This window comes from Euprymna scolopes, chromosome 35 (genome assembly GCF_053919585.1).
Source record: "Euprymna scolopes isolate OS-2025 chromosome 35, ASM5391958v1, whole genome shotgun sequence".
Lineage (NCBI taxonomy): Eukaryota > Metazoa > Mollusca > Cephalopoda > Sepiida > Sepiolidae > Euprymna > Euprymna scolopes.
Window position 1 is genome coordinate 24,883,513 of NC_136516.1, and position 23,938 is coordinate 24,907,450.

A 23,938-nucleotide genomic window follows, 5' to 3' on the forward strand; every position below is an offset into this window, starting at 1 on the left:
TCGCTTCCGGTGAATCAACAAGATCATGCCAGAGAGTGCGAATACCAGAGCCAGGTCAGTACCGGCTTTTTTAAAGTTATTGTGTAATAAAACTGGGAGAGAACGAAACAACCCAATATATATATATATATATATATATATATATATATATATATATATATATATATATATATATATCGGGTTTCGATCCTGGCTAGAGGTAATTGTCTGTTTAGCCGCATTGATGAGCTGCGAAACAGTACTGTATGCGGATGAAGTACTGTTTCGCAGCTCATCAATGCGGCTGTAGTCATCCGCATACAGTACTGTTTCGCAGCTCATCAATGCGGCTAAACAGACAACATATATATATATATATATATATATATATATATATATATATATATATATATATATATAAAGTGAACGTGTCTGTCTGTGTGTACATTTCCCTACGCAATAACTCTGTCAATTTTTAGTCTACAGACTCGAAATTTGATATAGACAGTACTGAGATTTGGGAAAATCTTTGTCATCGGGTTTCGGCCAGAAAGTAGGCTGTTAAGGGGTCAAAGTTCAACGATTTGACTTTTGAGAACTCTACCAAACTCCTCCACCAATTATATGTCTAAACACTTGAAATTTTAGATATAGGTGTTTTGGTCATGGATCTAACTTAATAACTTGATTTGAGCCCAAAACAATGAATGGTAAGGGGTCATAATAGTGGTCAAAGTTTAAAAAATTTACCGCTATTTTTTTTGCTGAATATACACCTCCAAACACCCGGGCAACGCCTGGCTGAAATGCTAGTACACATATATATATATATGTGTGTGTGTGTGTGTGCGTGTGTGTGTGTATGTGTGTGTTTCATTTTACTTCAGTCAAATATTTCAGAAATCAAGCCCCCCCTTTCGGTGTCCAATATAATCCCTATATATATAAAATGAACTCATTTTTCCCCACTTATTTTGACCTTAATAGGATTTAAATTAAGACATTTTATGCAAATGCAATATGCACAAACTGGAGCACATTATCTCAGGTGTGTTATAGGCCTATTACCTCTACACTTCCTCGATAATAATGGATTCCTATATTTTTTCTGGTGAGAGTTCACGGGCAAAATCGGTTAAAATGAATGGAAGTTGTAAAATCTTTTCTCTCTAATAAATTTCTCCTACACCCGCTACCATTGAATATTAACATCGTTTTTATTTTTATTTTGATATTTAAACGGGGTTTTTTCTTCGCTTATTCTTTACTTTACTCTCCCTCCCTTTACCCACATACCTCCAAACAACCGGGCAATACATATATATATATATATATATATATATATATATATATATATATATATATATACAGTAATTTATAAAATACGTATGACGTTTATAAATTACTAACTAGCTCTACCTACGTATTGAGCAGTTTTGAAGTAAACACTTTAAGTTTACGCATAAATCTATACTTTCGTATATTAATTTTATGTGAGTAAATGAAGTAATATATACTAGCAATATATATATATATATATATATATATATATATATATATATATATATATATATATTACGTTTGCTCGATAATCAACCGGATTCTGTCTTATTCTCGCTCCTGTTTTCGCCAGCCAATGGCCGAGCTTTTATCAAACAAATGTTGAGTGCTTAAATACGTTTTCTCATATTTTTGTTAATATTTTAGGTGCTATATTAGGTTAGTTTTTATTTTTTATTATTATTATTATTATTATTATTATTATTATTATTATTATTATTATTATTATTATTATTATTATTATTATTCATATATACCCCTGATAATATCATTGAAAGGAGACTATAGTATATATAAAAAACGAAAAAAGAAGTACACTACGTGGTTGGACAAAGAAAAAAAAAAGTCCTTACCGGAGAAGATGAACGTGAAAAGTCGAAGGTGAGAAATAACTGACTAATATCAGCGTTAAGTCGGAGCAGAAAAAGAAAAAAAAAATTCGAGCCAGATGGACTTGTAGTTCCGTAGCGGTGACGAGAAACTTTTAAACTGGTGTTGAAACGGCGAGGTTTTGTTAATCTCATGGCAGACGAAATGAACAGTTCGAAAAAAAAAAAGCTGCAGGCGGTGTTTGGAAAGTAATTGTATTAAATGCCTCTTACTAAAACAGAAGAAAAAAAAAGCTGAGTCGAATTTATTTAGTTTTGGTTGTTTGTTCCTTTGCGACAGTACCAGACGGCGTAGGGGTTAGAGAGAGGTTTGAACTGTAACAAACACGATTCCAGCGTAATGGCAACGTTACATAAAGGTTTTAATAATTGACATTAGAAGCTGAATTTTCCCTAGCGTTAAAACTCAATTTGGCGTCTAACTAATATTATTTGGATTCTTCGGACTACTGTTCACATCTTTCGTGTTATTTCTTCGTGCGGTTCTTAAGGGACGTAAAAATCGACATACCAAAAGTGCTTTATGTATAATATAGGTTTAATCTATCTATAAATCTATAAAAGTGAGAATGTGTGTGAGGACACCTCTCAACCTATATACTCAACGAATTTTTGATCTGCAGACTTGAAATTTAATAGTAATTGTCTGTATTTTTGAGATGAGGTGTTTTCATTTATTGAGATTGTCGAACTGACTTCCTCATCTTGGTTGTTATAGTCACAACGTTTCGGCCGTTTTGTCCTCCGGCCTTCATCAGGTTTTGTTGTATCGAACTGGGAACCGTTTGTTAGGAGTCTCGAACCCAACCCTTTATTATTATTACGGGGGTACCGTGTTCGGACTCCAGCTAGGCTCTGGGACATAGTTGCTGATTCTCTGTTTTGAATGTTACTTTTCACTGCCTTCGTTCAGGATTGAACTCAGCACCTTTGGGTAAATGTAAACTTTGATGCAACGTCTAGGACCACCCGGCCATATGTCACGGAGCGCAAAACGGCCGAAACGTTGTGATTATAACAACCAAGATGAGGAAGTCAGTCCGACAATCTCAATAAATTGAAATTTAATATATAGAATCTTCAGACACGTAGAAAATTTTGAATACGTTTACATTCAGAAAAATAGCTGCTGAAGAAGTAAAAATTAAAAAATCGGTACATAAAAGTCATTGAACTTTTATCTATTTGCTGTTTCACGAATGCGCATGCGTGAATAGTTCACATTACTTATGCTAAGAATTAGTAGTTTGAAAACACCTTTTAAAGATTGCGTCACGCTGGTCGGATGGTTATCGTACTCGAATCACTGTCTTTAGGTTTTGGTTTCGATCTCAGCTCGAGTATTTTTTCTTTTTTTTACTTGCAAGAAGTGAATGGTTTAGAAAAAAAAGATGCTGCTCGCATGCGCATTACTCAGTTTCTTTCCGTTTTTTGTTTTGTTTTTTTTTTGTTTTTTTTTTACTTCATTATTTTTTTTTAATGAATTTAACGTATAATACTTATGGTATTTCTGTTTATAATAAATCAGAAATATGCTTGGATTAAAATATATTTATGCGTATTTTACGACCGGGCAATGCCGGGCGGCCTGTTAGTCAAGATATATTTTTCCAGTTCGTAAGCGACCCAATTTCTTTTCTTATTATAAACATTTCTGTCCAACCGTTACAAGTAATAGAATACCTTGACAGAAACGTCGTTGTTGTTTTTGACTTCGTGCTTAACATAGGATATGGATGATCGTGCGGCCGGTTTTGATGACTCCCCTTTTGGGAAATCTTTTCAGATGACGTGTAAAAGCAAACTGACATAGCCACACACTTCTCTTCCAATACAACGCCTCTTTAGCATGCTGGGGTCGTTCATACCAGTCAAGGATACGTCTTCGATAATCAGTTCGTCACGGTTGTTTTTTTGTTTTTTTTTAGTTTTTTTTCTCACGTTCAATCGTTCACTCCGAATAAAACATACCGCAACTTGGACGTAAGGAGCAACTACGATTTAGGGCATACCTAGGAAAGATTAACAAGATGTTGGTTTACGTTACATTTAAACTTCTGCATATCAGTACAGTCAGGGAAGCAGGTAGCAGGAAGGGAATTCCAAAATCTAGCTGTTCGAAGGAAAAACCTACTAAAATAGAAAGTTTTCCGGTATTTAGGGACCTCAACAGAAAAAGGGTGAGATATTGTTGCTAAGCTGGTTTGTCGGGGATAGGTACGTCGAGGGGGCACAAGTGCAACGAGTTCATCAGAGTATATTCTATTAAAATATTGGTAAAATATGCACGGCGATGCAACATTGCGGTGATGGGACAGGGGTTGGAGCTTAGTTGTCTAAGTGGGATATATTAGATTGAAAAACTTATTTGGAGCCTATCTAAGAGGGAAAGGCTCGCGGTAGATGCACCAGACTAGATGTGGCGTGGGCGGATGGTGGCCTGGTAGAGGTACAGGATACTCTCAGGTGTCAGTGGTCATCTAGCTGGATAGAGGGAACCCACTTTCTTTGCAGCAGCCTTCGCAATGTCCTCAATGTATTTGTTCCAGTTCATCTTGCCCGTGAACGTTAGGCCGAGGAGTTCGAAGGAAGAATTCTCGGGTAGGATATTATTTGTCATGGATATCGGTGGTTGGGAAGGCATCTTGTATTTTTTAAAGGAGAACAGCTTAGTCTTACTAGCATTAAATATTACTACGTTGTTGTTGTTGCTGCTGTTGTTGTTGTTGTTGTTGAGGAGGGGGAAGAGGAGGAGGACCATCATTCATGATGATTTTGTTGCCGTTCATTTCCCCGATATCTTTCTGTTAAGAACTCTTTCTAGAAGGATATCGAGTACTTACGTTAAGGGACAACGCGAAGGTTGCCAACGTCCCGAAGTGAAAATGTTGCTGCAGAACGACAGGGATTCGAACTTGGCATACCCAGGTTGTCAGCCCGTGTCGTTAACAACTGAGCGACCGTCACCTCCCTTTTTACTGCTGTCGTGCTGGGGTATGCTGCTGTTCAGGTCTAACAGGTCCACCTTCCAAGGTTTTATTTTCTCTTTAGAAAAAAGTGTTAGCTTATTATTCATTTCCTGGAGCGTTCAAACCGGGTGACGCCGATGGGATTGCCCAAGCATTTTTGTAGGCCAGAATGCACTTCATCTAGTACGTTAGCTTTGCAAAACCTGATCTGACTTTGTATTTTAACCTTGCGAGGGGAAGTAAATAAACATCCTTGGGCATATATATGTTTTTTACCACATATACCTCTTAATATATATATATATATATATATATATATATATATATATATATATATATATATATATATATGTATATATATAAACAAATTTACAAAGTCGCGACACTGGACATGTTAATGTTTCGGACATATAGTAGGTTAATACCACGTCCTCGTCAGGCAACTTGAAAGGGACTGACTTCTTCTGTGGAAAACAACAATTTATTAAGTTGCTTGGCGAGGACTTCTGGTTTTAAACAGCCATTTGTCCGAAACATTAGCATGTCTGTCCAGTGTCGCGACCTTATAAATTTGTATATATTAATAAAAATATATCTTACTTTTCTTTTATTGAGCACATAATAACCTCGTTAAATTCATTAGTCATCACACTTGAATACCTATATATATATATATATATATATATATATATATATATATATATATATATATATATATATATATATATATATATATATTACGGGATTTCCTTGGATTTTACTTGTGCAAATGGAAATTCATTTAACTTTCTTGAAGTTATATTTTTGGATTTTACCGTTATTGGATATTTTACCCTTCACCAGACTATCCATTCACGTGTAATCACATTTTTCTTCACCATATTCCCTCTCCTTCACTTTTTTTGTTATCAATGTTATCAAGTAAGACCTTTGACTTACTTATTGTTTCATCAAATACTTTTGCATGCAAAATCCGATACCGCATTTTGCTAATTCCTACCTTCTAATGAGAAGGAAAGTATTTCTTCGAAACTCCACGGATTAAGGACTACCCACTTATCTAGTATTTCCTTTTCAGATAAAATATGTTTTAACTCTTTTTCAAAGTGTTTTTTAACATGTTTTATTAACTGTTTGCTTGCATATATATATATATATATATATATATATATATATATATATATATATATATATATATGTATATTTCTGTGGAAATATTCTTTATTCACTTATATTTCTCTTTTTATACATACCAATCCTTATTTAAGAAGCTCAATGTAATTACAGAGCATATAATGAATAAATGACAAATGTCTATATTTCAAATTTTATAATGTTGACCATAATTGATATAATAATTAAGTGAATGATTCTGTGCTACGAAACAGATCCTGTCAAGAATTGTAAATGTCAACTGAATTAAAGGAATAAATTGTAACATGGTCAATATCATGAAATTTGAAATATAGACTTTTGTCATTTATTCATTATATATATATATATATATATATATATATATATATATATATATATATATATATACACACACACATACATATATTGTTCGGTCGTAAAATATGATAAAATGAACAGTAGGTCCTTATTATGGATCAAGTCACTGCGGGTAGGTATGTGAAACTTCCTCCCAGTGCACCGTGATAGGTCCCGAACTAGAGCAGGCAATCAATCGATTTGATTTCAAAAGGAACGATTTTACGGGTTTCGATGACAATAAAAACATGGGCGAGTGAAATATTAGTTGATCATCATTCAATCCCGGGTAACATTGGATCTCCATGCTAGTATGTATATATATATATATATATATATATATATATATATATATATATATATATATATATATATATATATCGCTGAAACAATGTTTAATGGTAAACAACTGATGATCCTTTCAAGAACAAATAAAACGATTCAGCCATATGGGAGATTAATGACAAAATTCCAGCGAAATACATTTTTTTGTTGTTATTCTTTTAGGTTTTAGAGGTTTTAACTTCCAATACTTTATATATATATATATATAGTATTTTCAAAAGATAATATTTTAAATATCTGTAAAATCGTTACGACGTATATTATTTTCTGTTTCGCGACATTTACAACGTTTCGTATGAATCAACCACTGTCCTAAAATCGTCGTCAAATTGAACAATGCGTGACGAAGACACATAATCCGATTTAGTGCATACCAAAAACACATAATTCGATTTGATACACACCAAAACACCAGTCGACGTCTCATTTTATTTGCAAAGTCGTGAGTAAGACTCAGTTATACTTGAAGCACCGCCATTCGCTTCTTCAACTTCAAAAAATGTAATATTAATTTTAATGGGTATTGTGTAACAGAAATATGAACCACGACTTAATCTAAATATTTCCCAAAGTGAGAGCGCGTGTGTGAGAGGACACTTCTCAACCCATATACTCAACGAACTTTTGATCTACAGACTTGAAATTCGGTATATAGTGTATTCAGATATATGGAAAACTTTTAATCGGCTTTCATCCGGACAAACGGGAGGCTAAGGTGTCAAAATTGAAAAAGATTAGTACTTGGGGTCGTCAGATTTTTATGTTTGTCAAATGTTTCATGAGGCTTGAAAACAATTTTTAAAGTTCGTGTTAAGCTGGTCTAATGGTTATCGTACGTGTTTTTTTTTTAGGTTTTGTTTTCGATTTTAGCTCAAGTATATATATTTTTTATGTACAAGAAGTCAATTATTTAGAAAAGAAAACATAATACGCCACAGTTTCTTTCTTTTTTTTTTTTTTGTTTTTGCTTCATTTTTCTTATAGGAATTTAATGTTACGTTTAATACCGGACAACAGCGGATACATGTAGTTTAATAAAAAAATGAAAATATTTTAAATATTATTTGGATTATTGTTCTCATTCCGAGTCCTATTCTCACAGCGTTTCGGCCGCAAGGACCCGTGGCGTAACGAATAAAATGCTTCAACCTCCAGCAGATTGTCACTTGTAGCTGAATTTTACCATCTACGTTATCCGTTACGCCACAGGTCCTTGCTGACAATTTGATTCTTGTTTTAGAGGGAGGGGGAAATCTCGCTTCTTATCTTATAAATTTATTTGTATATCTAAGACAATGGCAGCTTCAAAGCTCCCAAAATTTATACCATAATTCTCCGCAAAGACCCGTGGCATAACAGATAAAGTACTTGGTAAAATTCATTTGTAAGTGATACTCTTTTGAAAGTTGAAGGTTTAATCTTCAGTACAGGCGACACGAAGAATTAAATTGCGAGTGACTTAAGACTTCTACACTATCATGACTACCCCCTGGATTAAATAAAGGGTTTTGTTCAAAATTTGATGCAGATTCCCGAGTTCGACGGAAATATTACTGAGTTCGACAAGGTACACCTGGAGAAGGTCGTGGGTTACATCTTCCATTGCTTTCGTTCCGTCAACCATGACAGGGTAGAAGTAATCAGTAATTCGCAATTGTATTTTGAGTGTCGCCCGGACAAAGGATTGAACCTTCAACCTCCAGAAGAGTGTAACTTACAACTGAATTTTACCAAGTACTTTATTTACTGCTCTACGGGTCCTTGCAAAATTCCGTGCAGATTCCCGAGTTCGACAGAAACATTACCGAATTCTACATTATACAACTGAAAAAGATTGAAGGTTATATCGACCGAAACGTTGTGCGACGGTTTTCCAGACATGTACAAACCAAAGGGGCGTAACTCTGTTTTTTTATTTAGCAGTAAATTAATCTATATATAAAACGGAGAATATGTGTGTTTGTGTGTGTGAGGACACTTCTCAACCTATATACTTAACGAATTTTGCATCTACAGATTTGACATTTGATATATAGAGTATTCAAACATGTGAAAAAAATTTTTAACTGCTTTTTATCCTGACAAAAAGGCTGCTAAGAAATTAAAATGAAATAATTGGTACGTGGCAATCGTCGAATTTTTATCTGCTTGTCAACTGTTTCACAAATGCGCAATACGTGTATCGATCTACTGACAGATTACTTGTCTCTTCTCTTCTCTTCTTCTTCTATATAAATAAAATGAACTCATTTTTTCCCGTCGGATTTTGACCTTAATAGGATTAAAAATCAAGATATTTCATGCAAATATAATATGCACAAACGGCAGAACAATATCTGAGGTGTGTTATAGGCTTATTATTTCTCAAATTCCTCGATAATCTTAGATTTTTATACTTTTTCTGCTGAGAAGTCACGGCCAAAATCGGTTAAGATCAATGGAAGTGATAAAATATTTTCTCTTTAATAAATTCCTCCTCCCCCTGCCACCACTTAACACCGTTTGGGGATCGTTCACAAGGAACAGTTGAGAAGAGAACACCGGTTTGGCTTCGTAGTTCTTTCATGTGAAGTTATTTAAAATCACTAAACTAAGCTGCAGTGCTCTGTGGCGTAGTGGTTAGCGTGCTGCACAATTCACCTTATATTTTCACGTTCGCGCCGACCTACCGTAGTCGTTTTTTTTTTTTTTTTTTTTTTTTCCTAAACAACTGGAATGGACTTTTCTTGGTGGCCGAACTGTTAACGTTGCAGATGTTTTTTGTTTTTTTTTTTCACACTTTATTTTCCTACTTTTACTCATGACTCCGGGTTTGATCCTTCCTACTTACTTACCATAACATTTTTTTTAACTCCCCCCCCAGGCCCGGAAACAAACACTCGGGCAACGCCGGGTACCCCCGCTAGTTAAGAATAAATAGGTTTAAACATTGTTTTAAGATCGTGTCACGCTGGCCTAATAGTTAGTTATCGTTCTTGAATCACTGTCTTTAGTTTTTGGTTTTGATCACAAATCGATTATTATTTTTTTTTTTTTTTTACTTACAAGAAGTAGATTGTTTAGAAAAAAAACCATAATACTCGTATGCACAGGTCTCAGTTTTTGTGTGAATTAAAATATAATATTAATGCATATTTTTAGCCCGGGCAATGACGGGCGGCCTGCTAGTTCTCTTATAAATTGCATGTGTGTGTGTGTGTGTGTGTGTGTGTGTGTGTGTGTGTGTGTGTGTGTGTGTGTGTGACCAGAAAGAGAAATGAGATGGGCGGAGTAGAAAGAGGGGGGGGTGATAGGAGGAGGCGAGTAAGGTAAAAATAAATGTTTGAATTCTTTGGATTACTGTTCTCATTTGGAGTGTTATTTTCACAAAGTGTCGGTCGATGTAACCTTCGACCTTTTTCAGGTGTATCTTGTCGGAGGTTACATCGACTGAAACGCTGTGCGATAAAGAGACGTTGCGAGCCTGTCTTTTCGTTATTTCCATGGCAAATGCTTGTCCGAGCTCCGATATCTGGTCTCCCCTCGTCAATCCTTCTGTAATTTCCCCCACTCTTTACCTGTGCCTAAATCAAAACGTAGATTCCATGAACATAGCCTTTTTCTGAGAAGTGCACGCCTGTGGAACTCTCTTCCGTTTACCTGTTTCCCTCATGACTACAACTTGGACGTCTTCAAGTCCAACATAAACAAATTCCTGATTAATCGTCCCCTTAAGTAAGACGCTTTATCAAATCTCCAATACCAACTATTACTACGATATTATCCCATTGATTATTGTACACAAAATAACCCTTATTCCCGAGTGGCTTACGGGCCTTGATAAATGGTGATCCCCATGTAAAAAATAAAAGAGAACAGTAGTCCAAAGAATCAAAATAATACATATTATCAAACTTAATCTAAAAAAAAAACAGAAATCTAATATATAAACAACTATATGTCTGTCTGTCTGTTTCCATATTTCAAACTCTATCTCTAAACTAAAAGGTGTTAGGAGACTCAAATGATTGGATTTTTTAGAGGCTGTTCTTTTATGGGTCTTTAGCCAGTTAAATTGTTTTAAGGAGTTAAAACTGGGTAATAAAAATTGAAAACAATCGTTAAAGATTTTGTACATTTATCTTAGTTTATTTTTAATGTTTAATTTTTAATCGGTTTATATGCGTGTTATGTAGGTACAGTTGTAATGTCACCAGCTTTGAATGCTACAATTTCGGTTTCGATTCTAACTGATGGCAGCAAAATACTTTTGCTTTTCATTTCAAATCACGACTTTATAATAATATACACGAAATCTGGACAAATTATTAGATAAATTTAGCAAAGTGCTCCTCCTATAGTTGAAAATATCCATCATCTAACACTATTCTTTTGTTACACTGCTTGCTGTTTCATTGTTAAACCTTTTGACATTATTCTAATATGCATATTCTATTCTTTCAGCTGCAAGATGTTTACTAAAGTCATTATTTGCACACTCTTCATCCTCCTTATGGAGGCCCGTAAGTAGCAACTATTTTATTTCTTAACTATCTCTATTTGCTCGCAGTTGTCCGGGTTTTTTTTTTTTAAATATATTTTATGTCAAATTCGTTCCAGACCTTTTCAAATTTTGAGGAGAGAAAAAAAAATGCCATGACTGGAAGGCAAATTATTGGGGATACAGTTAAGAGACTCAGCATTCAGTATGGACCCGAGGATAGACAAATAAAAAAAATTGAATTTATAAGACCAAAATATATAACCTTGATCGCCGTTCGGGGCCCGTGGCACAGTGGATAGAGATATTGAATCTCTATGCATGCAGGTGAGCATTGTCTGAAAATAGTGGTTTCAATCCTACCTAATGTCGGGCAGAGAATTAGTTGGCGAAAAACGTGATGAGACCACAATAATTATGGAAGGCAGTAATTATTGGGGATACAGTTAAGAGACTCAGCATTCCTATCCCGTTACTATTAATCATCTGAAGAAGACCTGGGGGAGAGTTAGTCGAAAGGTGGTGAAAACAACAACAACAACAACAATAACTATGAAGATGAGGATAACAGTCTGCAAAAAAATAAATATACAAATTCCAATTAAAAAAAAATTATGATGAGAATAGTAGTCCGAATAACCTAAACAATACAAATTATCAATCCTCATCTCAAAAAATAGAGTTGCCAGTTCTGTTATAACTTGAAGCAGTCACAATTGTTCAAATACATGTAAATATAAGTTTTTCAGATGTATATTAGATTCTCATTTATATTATTATTTATATTATATATAATATGCATATTATTATTTATATTATATATAATATACATATTATTATTTATATTATATATAATACACATATTATTATTTATATTATATATAATATACATATTATTATTTATATTATATATATATAATATACATAATTATATTAGATTCTCATTTATATTATTATTTATATTATATATAATATACATAATTATATTAGATTCTCATTTATATTATCATTTATATTATGTATAATATACATAATTATATTAGATTCTCATTTATATTATCATTTATATCATGTATAATATACATATTATTATTTATATTATATATATAATATACATAATTATATTAGATTCTCATTTATATTATCATTTATATTATATATAATATACATATTATTATTTATATTATATATATAATATACATAATTATATTAGTTTCTCATTTATATTATTATTTATATTATATATAATATACATATTATTATTTATATTATGTATAATATACATATTATTATTTATATTATATATATAATATACATAATTATATTAGATTCTCATTTATATTATTATTTATATTATGTATAATATACATATTATTATTTATATTATATATATAATATACATAATTATATTAGATTCTCATTTGTATTATTATTTATATTATATATAATATACATATTATTATTTATATTATATATAATATACATATTATTATTTATATTATATATAATATACATAATTATATTAGATTCTCATTTATATTATTATTTATATTATATATAATATACATATTATTATTTATATAATATATATAATATACATATTATTATTTATATTATATATAATATACATAATTATATTAGATTCTCATTTATATTATTATTTATATTATATATAATATACATATTATTATTTATATTATATATAATATGCATATTATTATTTATATTATATATAATATACATAATTATATTAGATTCTCATTTATATTATTATTTATATTATATATAATATACATATTATTATTTATATTATATATAATATACATATTATTTATATTATATATAATACACATAATTATATTAGATTCTCATTTATATTATTATTTATATTATATATAATATACATATTATTATTTATATTATATATAATATACATATTATTATTTATATTATATATAATATACAAAATTATATTAGATTCTCATTTATATTATTATTTATATTATATATAATATACATATTATTATTTATATTATATATAATATACATATTATTATTTATATTATATATAATATACATAATTATATTAGATTCTCATTTATATTATTATTTATATTATGTATAATATACATAATTATATTAGATTCTCATTTATATTTTTATTTATATTATGTATAATATACATAATTATATTAGATTCTCATTTATATTTTTATCGTTAATTTAGCATCTAAACCAGTAAAAGAAGCCGTGGCAACGGATCCAATTACAACAATATCACCAACAAGCAATGGCGCTGACCCGAGCAATACCGACGTGAGCGCATCGGGACTTGATCCAGAATCTTCCACTGAAACTTCCACAATAGAAATAGCAATGTCTTCACTGGCGGCCACTACAATCATAGAGACCACCTCACAAGTCACCACTGAAAGCCAATTTACACGTAATATCTCTTATTGTATTTTTTTATCTTTACTATAATGTATAAATTCTGATAACTTTTATCCCTGCTTGTGTAATCAATATCTGTTTTACTACAAGTTACATAACAAATGAGCAATTAAATACTGAGCAGGATTAGATATGAAATCGTTGAAATAGATTGGAATTTTCGCCCTATCAAAGACGACATGATTCCATTTTTGTTTGATGAAACCTTGTTGCTTTCTCTTTTTTTTTTTTTTTTTTTGAAGACCATCTACTAGTTGGTCAGTTGTATACAAATCTCAAGAGGCATAAGAGCCTTCTATCATGTCTGAAAGTGACATAATGTCCAACGAACGGGGTCGGAGATGCGCCACTGTACAACTCATGCTATCTACCTATCTAAGTTATGACAACAGGACCATTGCCAAAACCCTCAATATGTATCGCTGGATTGCCTCAAATAATAGGGACGTGCCCAGAGCGATGAAAACAAAGTTTCCTATCACAGTTATGGTCTTTGGTTAGGTTTCAAGTAAGACCACATCATGCCACCTCATGTCAGCTTGAAAGTCAACACTAAAGTGTACCTAGCTGTGCTGAAGAGTGTGGTGGTCCCCTGGCAAACCCTGGGTGTGGCAACAGGACTTGACACCTGCCCATAAGGAGTGCTACAACTTTGTACCGTTCTCTCACTGGCCCTCCTCCTCCCCCGACCTGAACCCGCTGGCTACTTCATTTGGTCATACGTTGAGAAAATCACCAACAACCCCAAAGTCAGCCTGATCGCTATCAGTCGAGTATTCGCTGGTGCTTGTGGAAAAGACATGCTCCCAGTTCAGAAACCATATTGAGGCATTGATTGAGGCTGAAGGTGCCTGAGGCTGAAGGTAGCTACACTGAACTATTTCGTTTGGTCATACATCGAGAACATCAGCAACATGACCTCCCACAACACCAAAGCCAATCTGATCTCTGAGTATTCGCCGAGTATTTGCCAGGTTCCCACTGGTGATTGTGGAAAAGGCATGCTTCCAGTTCCAGGCCTGTATGTAGGCAGTGAAACTGATTACATTGATTAGACGCCAGCTCTACTACGTAATCAAGTTATCTGAATTAATTTTTTTCAATAAAAGTTTTAAAATAATGTTGTAGAGTTGTTTACTTTAGGGCGACACTTTTATTGTTCCGCCCTCTACAACATCTACCTATTATTTATTTATATACGTTATGCTTCCATGCATGGATAGTTTATACAAAAGGTTGGTATACGTGAAGAATAGAAAATATTCGCAAAATATATAATAGTTATTAATTTATTGTTTCTTATTCATGATATTTATAATCGAAAAATCTATTTTGTCGTGCTCCTTGCCCGGAACAGAGAAGAGAGATTTTATTTAAATCCTGAATATATAAGATTCGCATTAGATAATAAAAATAAGAAAGGACTATATACATTATTATTTCTTTGCAAATCTATTTCTATTTTATGGATGTATGATCTAATCTAATAATAAAAAAAATGCACCTCGTGTGTGTGTGTGTGTGTGTATATATATATATATATATATATATATATATATATATATATATATATAGCAAAAATGGTAATTAGTAGAAACCAGAAGGAAGTGCTCAATAATATTGCATAGCAAAAATCTATCTTTAACCATATTATCTGCTTAGTTACACGTGTTTTGACTATCGAATCATATCAACGATCCAGTATCTTGATCAGACTTGACAGAAAACCTATTTCTGTAAAGTCTGATGAAGTTACTGGATTGTTGATACGATTCGATAGCCGAAACATGTGTAACCAACCAGATAAAGCGGTAATAAAAACATATATATATATATATATATATATACATATATATATATATATATATATATATAATAAATTCCACAGCCAAACAACGTCGCAACCCACAAGAGCCATGACAGTCAAAGAACCGGAAGTCCAAGACGTAGTAGGTTCATTTCACAGTCGGATTTCGGCGCGGTTTGCTTGATCTGTGTTGGTTAATTGAAATTCTTGTGTGCAGGGCGTTTGCTCAGTTGGTAGAGTGCTTGCCTTGCATGCAAGAGGCTCGGGTTTCGAATCCTGAGTTCGGATGTGTCTAACTGACGAGCCCAAATGAGGGCGAAACTCTAGTCTTGGACTTCCGGTTCTTTGACTGTCATGGATCTTGTGGGTTGCGACGTTGTTTGGCTGTGGAATTTATTATATACAATCTCTCACATTCTGAAAATCATATATATATATATATATATATATATATATATATATATGTATGTATATGTATATAGTTTAATTTGTTGCTGGCTATCTTGCTCTTGCTTTGCTTGTTTCTGGATCTCAACATTTTGAACTGAGACAGAGACTTAGCTGTCGTACAAAGCTAAGACTCTGTAACATCCTCTTTGTATAGATACTCCCTCAGGCATTTGGGCTCATGGATTTTAAATGTCGAGGGAGTGGCACTCGTCTGACAATACGTTGCAATCATCATATGTATATATATATATATGTATGTATTGATATATATATATGTATGTATATATGTATATATAATTATGTATATATATGCATATATAATTATGTATATATGTATATATATGTATATATATGTATACATACATATATATATGTATGTATATATATGCAAATCTATATGTATATATATATATATGCATATATATATGTGTGTGTGTGTGTATATATATATATATGTATATATCTGCTACGTAGTCGTATATATAGATAGTTCTGCTTATAAAAGATTGGTTATACGTAAATAATAGAAAATATTCGCAAAATATTTGTTGTTAATTCATTATTTTATATTCATAATATCTTTCATCGAAAAATATCCAATTAATATCTATTTAATTCTTTATATATATAGGATTTGCTGTAGAGAATAAAAATAAGAAAGGGCTATATCCATTTTTATTCCTTTTCAAGTCTGTTTCTAGATAGAATATATTTTACCTAAGTATAATTCGATTAAAAAAAGTCCAATGCTTCATTGGTTAGTTGCATTTGCTGTTGATTATTAAGATGGCTTCCTGCCAAAAAATAGTTTGTGCGTAGGAAAAGATATCGATACATTTAATAATTATATTTCTTTATTCTTAATTTTATAGCGACCGTGACTACACAAGAACTTACAACCGAAGGGTCTTTGACGACGAAAATTACCACTGAAGGTGAATTTACAAGTCATATTTCCTGTTTTATTTTGTTTATTTTCATTATTATATATGAAGTCAGTCAAGATTTTACTTATTGAATTAATTTTTGGAATTATTTTGGTGATTTTTTTTTTTTTTTTTTTTTTTGTGATGAGTAAATTTCTTTTTTTTTATTTAATTATTTGGACAATACCTCGAGTATTGTATGGAGGTAGCAGTTTCAATCCCACCCAAAGTCGGTCAGAGGATTAATTGACCAAACCGTCGTCAGATAACAACAACTAATGAAAGCAGTAATTGCTGTGGATGTAGTTGGAGGATTCGACATTCCTATCCCGTTGCGATTAACCTGACGAAGGCCAGATGAAAAATTGGTCGAAACGTAGAAAAACAACAACTAGAAGATAAGAATTATAGTCCAAATAATTAAATAAAAAAAAAATTAAAAAAAGATTTTACTTGCACAATCATTACCTGTTTTACTGTAGTCATACTATGTGCCTTCAATAAGTTTCCGGACGTTTTTTTTTTTTTCTACAGAAATTTAAAATTGTCACAGACGCTTGAAAATTCACTATGTTATTGCTATACATTCTATGAGATGGCTGACCAATTTTTATAATTTCAGGTTCAAATGAGCAGTTACAACAGGAATTGGAATACACTCTACTAAAGCCTGATTATGACAGCTAGTGAATTTTAAAAATGCAATCTGGACGTGATGACACTTTAGAGTAACGATATGCAATAAAATTATGTTTTAAACTTAGTAAAGATGCCAGAGAAACGCATGGAATGCTTCAGACTGCTTTTGGACCATCTTGCATGAATTGAGCATCAGTCTTTGAGTGACATCAGAGATTCAAGGAAGGCAGGAAGTCTGTGAGAGATGATAAGAGTAAGGGAGTCAGAACACCAGAGTTGATTGGCCAATTAAAGAATTTCGTGGATAAGCACAATCATGTGTCTATAGAGACAATAAGTGCACAGTTTGATGTCAGTGTGGAAACTGTCTGCACAATTATTCATGAAGAACTGAAAATGCAGATTTGCACGAATGCACCAATCCACAACTCCATTCTTGTGATAAACTATTTGAACAAAATAGGCATCAAAACAGTTCCTCACATTTTCTATAGTTCTATAGCTCCCTGTGACTTTTTGTTATTCCCTAAGCTCAAGGGAAATTTTAGAGGCTGTCGTTATGAAACAATTAAGAGATGAAAAAAAGTTGTAACGAGGTTTATTGATACACTGACACAAGAGGACTTCTATGGGGCCTTCCAGAGGTTGTTGGAATGGTACAACAAGTGCATTGCAGCTGGAGGAGATTACTTCGAAGGGAACTAGAGTTTCATGTGTGTACTATAAATAAATGTGTCCATATGAAAAAAGTCTGGAAACTTATTGAAGAGAGTCTCATATATAACAACTAAACAATTAAGCAAGATTAGATATGAAATCGCTGAACTAGATTGGAATTCTCAGAGAAAAAAATTCTTTACATGACTGGTAAAAGAGATTGTTTTTTTATAAAACTTGCAGTTAAAAAGTGATATTATTTACACTTCTTATCGATCATAATTATATTTCTTAACTCTTTATTTTACAGCAATGATGACAACGACTGTTTATACTTGTCCGGAAAGTCGTACGTATATTTTCATGTTTTTATTTGCGAATATGTGTTGCTTTAGTTTTAGGGCAGCAAACTTGACGAGTGTGTCGTTCTATGAGACTGAATTTCTATGAGGATCTTTGCTGTGTAGGGGTGGGATTTTGCTGTTTGTCGGGTTTGTTATCCTCTGTTTCAGTTTTTTGATATCCTGTGTAACATACTATCGATTACTTATTGAGATTTATTATCCATCTGTCCAAAGCCAAAACTGTGCTATTACTTCTACAGCGTAGAACAACAAAATTGTCGCCATAGAAAAGACAATATGAAACCAGTTTTCTTTTATTTGTTGCAGACCATCTAGTAGTTGGCCAGTTGTGTACAAATTCGAAGAGCAATATTCAACGAGCGAGATGAGAGATGCATCACTGTACAAATCATGCTGTCTACCAATCTAAGTTATTACAATAGGACCATTGCCAGCACCTTCAAAATGCAAATCCAGATGGTTCTAACGCTTGAGGGCACAGCTCAACGAAGTTTTCCGCCCATTATTATGGTCTTTAGTGTGGTTTCAAGTAAGGGCTACATCATGCCACCTCACATCTTTGAAAGTGGCTTAAAAATCAACATCAAAGTGTACCTGGATGTGCTGAAGAGTGTGATGATCCCCTGATGCAATTAGGTGGCCGCTGGCAGACCCTGGGTGTGGCAACAGGACTCGGCCTAAGTCCACAAGTTCAAGGATACCCAGACTTGGCTTCGGAAGGAGTGCTACTTCTCTTATTGTCCCTTCTCTTCCCCCGACCTGGACCCACTGAACTATTTCGTTTGGTCATACATCGAGAACATCACCAACATGACCTCCCACAACACCAAAGCCAACCTGATCTCTGAGTATTCGCCGAGTATTTGCCAGGTTCCCACTGGTGCTTGTGGAAAAGGCATGCTTCCAGTTCCAGGCCTGTATGTAGGCAGTGATTGTGGCTGAAGCTGATTACATTGATTAGACGTCAGCTCTACTACGTAATCAAGTTATCTGAATTAATTTTTTCAATACAAGGTCGAAAATAACTGTTGTGTTGTTTTCTTTAGGGCGACAATTTTATCGTTCAACCTTGTATATAGATTTTCTTTTTATTGCTATTTCACCCCAAACAAGGCACAGTGCAGCTTGGATGTGGGGAGCTACTATTTGGGACACAATTTAAAAGGGAGTTGAGCAGCAAGATTTCTGTTAACGTTACACTTGAACTTCTGCATGTCATTACAGCCAGGGAAGCAAGCATCTCGGAGGGAATTCCAAAGTCTAATAGTTCGAGGGTAGAAACTATTAGAGTAAAAGGCTTTCTGGCATCTAGGAATCTCTACTGTGTAGGGGTGGGATTTTGCTGCTTGTTGAGTTTGTCGGAGGAGTATTTATGCTGAGAGGGTGCAGGTGCTTGAAGTTCGTCAGAGCACATTCCATTAAAATACCTGTAAAATAGGCAGAGGCAAGCAACATTTCATCAATTGGACAAGGGGTGGAGTTTGGCGATTCTTCTTTGAACCGTGTCTATGCATGAGAAAGGTTAGTAGCAGATGCACCAGACCAAATGTGGCAACAATATTCTATACATGGGGGGATAGTGGTGTTGTAGAGGTACAAAATACTCTCAGGCATAAGTAACCCTCTAGCATATTAGAGAGAGCCGACCACCTTCGCAACAATCTTGGCAATGCCCTTAATGTTTCTGTTCAAGCTCATGTTCCCGAGGAACTTTCAACCATGGCTCTCAGTGGTTGTAATTATTAAATAAAAGTCTTGTATTGAATGTTACCATCCATTTATACCCCCATTCTGAGGTCTTCCTCTAATATTTCAACCATTTCTTTTAGATGTGTGTTCAATCGCTTTCCCTTCATGTCTGTTCTAGAGCGTGGTGTCATCAACAAATACAACCATCTCAGAGACAATTTTATAAATGGGGGCCATTTATGAATAAGAAGAATTGTCAGGATCCAAGGATCGACCTCTAAGGCACACCTGCAGTTATATCATGTTTGTTTGACGTCCGATGACAAATTTTGTATTTTTCTCTTATTTAAGAAAGATTACTACATTTTAATGGTCAATTTCGTTTACTATACACTTTAAATTAATATACTGTCTATCATGTACCATCCAAAGCCCGGGGACAGGGCCGACGCTGCAGTTCCTTCCCTCACTAATGGCTACAAAACCCTGGAAAATCTGGACCACTTCACATACATGGGAAGCCACTTGTCATCAAACATATACATTCAAAATGCAGTCCAATACCATTTAAACTGTGCCGGAGCTGCCTATCGTAGTCTTCAAACCCAGATGTTTCAAGACAGGGGGATTATTGCACCAACCTTATTGTCCCCCAGGAAGCCAACACCACCAGCATGGAAGCCATTAGGAACCAACTGAGGTGGTCGGGCCATGTTGTCAGGATGTCAGATTCTTGGCTGCCGAAATAACTCTTCTATGGCCAGCTAAAAGAAAGAAAGTACACTCAAGGAGGCAAGAAGAAACGATATGAAGATCTTCTGAGACTAAACCTGTAGAAGTGTGGCATACATACATATGGAAGACCAAGGCCAAGGACAGGCAAACATGGAGGCAATCTATCGCCAAAGACAAAACCAATTTCAAGGCCAATCGGTGTGCTGACCTCAGAGAAAGGAAAAAAAGAAGGAAAAAAGAATGCTCATATGCCAACCCTCCAAATGGAATGTGCTCTGGAATTTCAAGCACTTGTACCCTCTTGCCGTAAATCCCCCCCTCCCCGACAAATTCAACAAGCAACAAAATCCCACCCTACACAGTAGAGATTCCTAGATGCCAGAAAGCCTTTTACTCTAATAGTTTTTTCCCTCAAACTATTAGACGTTGGCATTCCCTCTGAGATGCTTGCTTTTTGGAAATGGAAATGGAAATGGAACAATCTGCCCACACTGTGAAAGGCAGTTCAAGGCCAGGATCAGCTTTGTTGGCCATTTTCACACAAATCAGAATGTGACTACCATCCTCATTGCTGAGTGTTTTTTTTGTTTTTTACTCACCCTCACTCGTAGCAAGCCATATCTGTCATCCTTCTGATTCCAATCTCTCCATTCTTGAGCATAAGGGGCTACTAATTGTGATCATGCCAAGAGAAAATTAACAAGATGTTGATTTACGTTACGTTTAAACTTTTGCAAATCAGTACAGTCATGGAATTTCGTTGTATCTTCTCTGTCATCCCTCTGATTCCAATCTTTCCCATTCTGTTTTCAAAGATTTTCAGTATTGTTCCTAGTGCTCCTATTTTAGTGGTGTTATCTTGACTTTCTTCATTTTCCGATCCCTTTGAGCTCTCTAGCCAGTTTTGTGTATTTGCTCCACTTTTCAATCTCCTTGATCTTCACTGTGTGGTCTGCTGGAACGGCAAAATCTACAATCTAGCAGGACTTTTCCTTCTTATTAACTATTATGACATCCAGTCTTCTTGCTTGGATTGATTTATCCAGGGTTCTTTCGATGTCATATAGGATCTTGTGACTTTCATTTTCCAGTACTGCTGCCGGTTCATGTTTGTACCATTTGTCTGTATGTTCAATATGCAATTGTTTGCATAATTGCTAATGTACTGCCTTCCCCACTTGATTGTGTCTATTTTATATTCTTTTTGGGATAGTTTGCTGCATTCACTTATTGTGTGGTTTATTGTTTCGTCTCTTTGTTCGCAGAGTGTGCATTTACTGTTTTCTTGTGTCTAGTCGATCCTTGCTTTGATGTGGTTCGTTCTAATTGTGTTCATTATTATCATTATTGTTAATATTATTATTATCATTATTATTGTCTCACATAGAGCTTTCACACAGATCATCAAAGATCTCTCCTTGAAAACAACGTGTGGCATTCGATTGAAGCTGAATGACAACAAGTCTCCTCAGATTTCCAGTACTCTCCACCTCTTTCGATAACATTTGTAAATGAATTTGCATCATCGCAACAGCCACCCACCATTGGTTTCTCGCTGGCAGCAACCATTGGTCTCCACAGGAACTAGAGTGGCAATAATCCTCCGCAAGGTCCTAGTTCTCTTTGCACTTGTTCTTTTCATCCTCCTTGACCTTTCTCAGCTATTTCGTATCACTCTTTGGGGTATGGCGGTGATGGGGAATGGAAGAGGATTGTGGAGGGGATATAGAACTTATAGCTATGCAGGTTTAATGTTCTTGGTTCAATGTAACTTTTCTTCATGTTTTGTCTTTGCAGCAGTTTGTATGGCCCACTCCTTTTTTTTTTTTATTTTTTTTTTTATTACATTTTCACCCCAAACAAGGCAAATTGCCACTTTGGTGTAGGGGGCTACTATCAGGGGCAACAACTACTGGGGTACTATGTAGGGATTTGGGCAGCAAGGTGTCGGTTCACGTTACACTTGAACTTCTGCACGTCAGTACTGTTGGGGAAGCAGGGACCTGGAATGGAATTCCAGAGTCTAGCGGTTCTGGGGAAGAAACTATTGGAGTAAAAAGATCTTTTACATCTAGGGATCTCTACAGTGTGGGGGTGGGATTTAGCAGCCTGTCGGGTTTGTCGAGGGTGCACACGTCGTGGGGGCACAAGTGATTGCAGTTCGTCAGAGCATTCACCACTAAAATACTTGTAGAAAAGGCAGAGGGATGCAACATTTCGTCGATGGGACAGAGGCAGAAGCTTAGATGCCAGTTCAGGGCCTATCAGGTTTGCGACTCTCTTTTGAACCTTGTCAAGGAGCGAGAGACTAGTAGCAGATGCACCAGCCCAGATGTGGCAGCAATACTCCATACATACATACTCCTGTGACTCATGCGTAACAGTCTCTGCATTCAAGGATTTTTCTTAATATTTCAGCTGTTTTCATTATTGTTATCCATTGTATGTTTCCAATCATTCCTCTGATTCCAATTTCTCCCATTCTTTTTTCCCAGTGTTCCTACTATTATAGGTATTATCCTGATTTTCTTCATCATCCATATTCCTTTCACTTCTCTGGCTAACACTGTGTATTTGCTTAGTTTTTCCCTTTCTTTGATATTCATCCTGTGGTCTATGATTTGACAGGACTTTTCTTTCTTGTTAATTATTACGACATCTGGTCTTCTTGCTTGGATGATTTTATCTGTTTGTACCTATTTACTATGCCTCCCCACGGGACAGAGTTAGACACCAGGGTCGTTTTTTAACGTGGAGAAAAGGTACAAAAATAAAAATTGTCTCAGTCGTGAAGGATTTCTCCTCTAACGAAAGAGAACAAGAAAATGAAGTGCAGCATCTGAAGAACAGATGGTATTTATTTGCTCCCCCACTGAGCAAATTAGGCACAAGGCCGTTTTTAATGTGAGGTAAAAACCAGCTCCCCTAAAAGTAGGCAAAAAGGGGGCACTCTGGTTACCAAAAATAATAATTGTCCCAGTATAGAGGGTTTCCCCTCCATTG

General features: G+C 34.3%; 1 protein-coding gene across 1 annotated transcript in view; it reads left to right on the top strand.

The window, feature by feature from the left end:
* The window catches only part of LOC145259597 (uncharacterized), a 258,287-nt gene that overhangs the window by 71,042 nt on the left and 163,307 nt on the right, over positions 1–23,938 (top strand). The window contains exons 2-5 of the mRNA XM_080117250.1: positions 11,177–11,235; positions 13,441–13,659; positions 16,797–16,859; positions 18,457–18,495. Coding sequence (XP_079973376.1) covers positions 11,184–11,235; positions 13,441–13,659; positions 16,797–16,859; positions 18,457–18,495 — 373 coding nt within the window. The 5' untranslated portion in view covers positions 11,177–11,183. The remainder of the gene's footprint in view (positions 1–11,176; positions 11,236–13,440; positions 13,660–16,796; positions 16,860–18,456; positions 18,496–23,938) is intronic.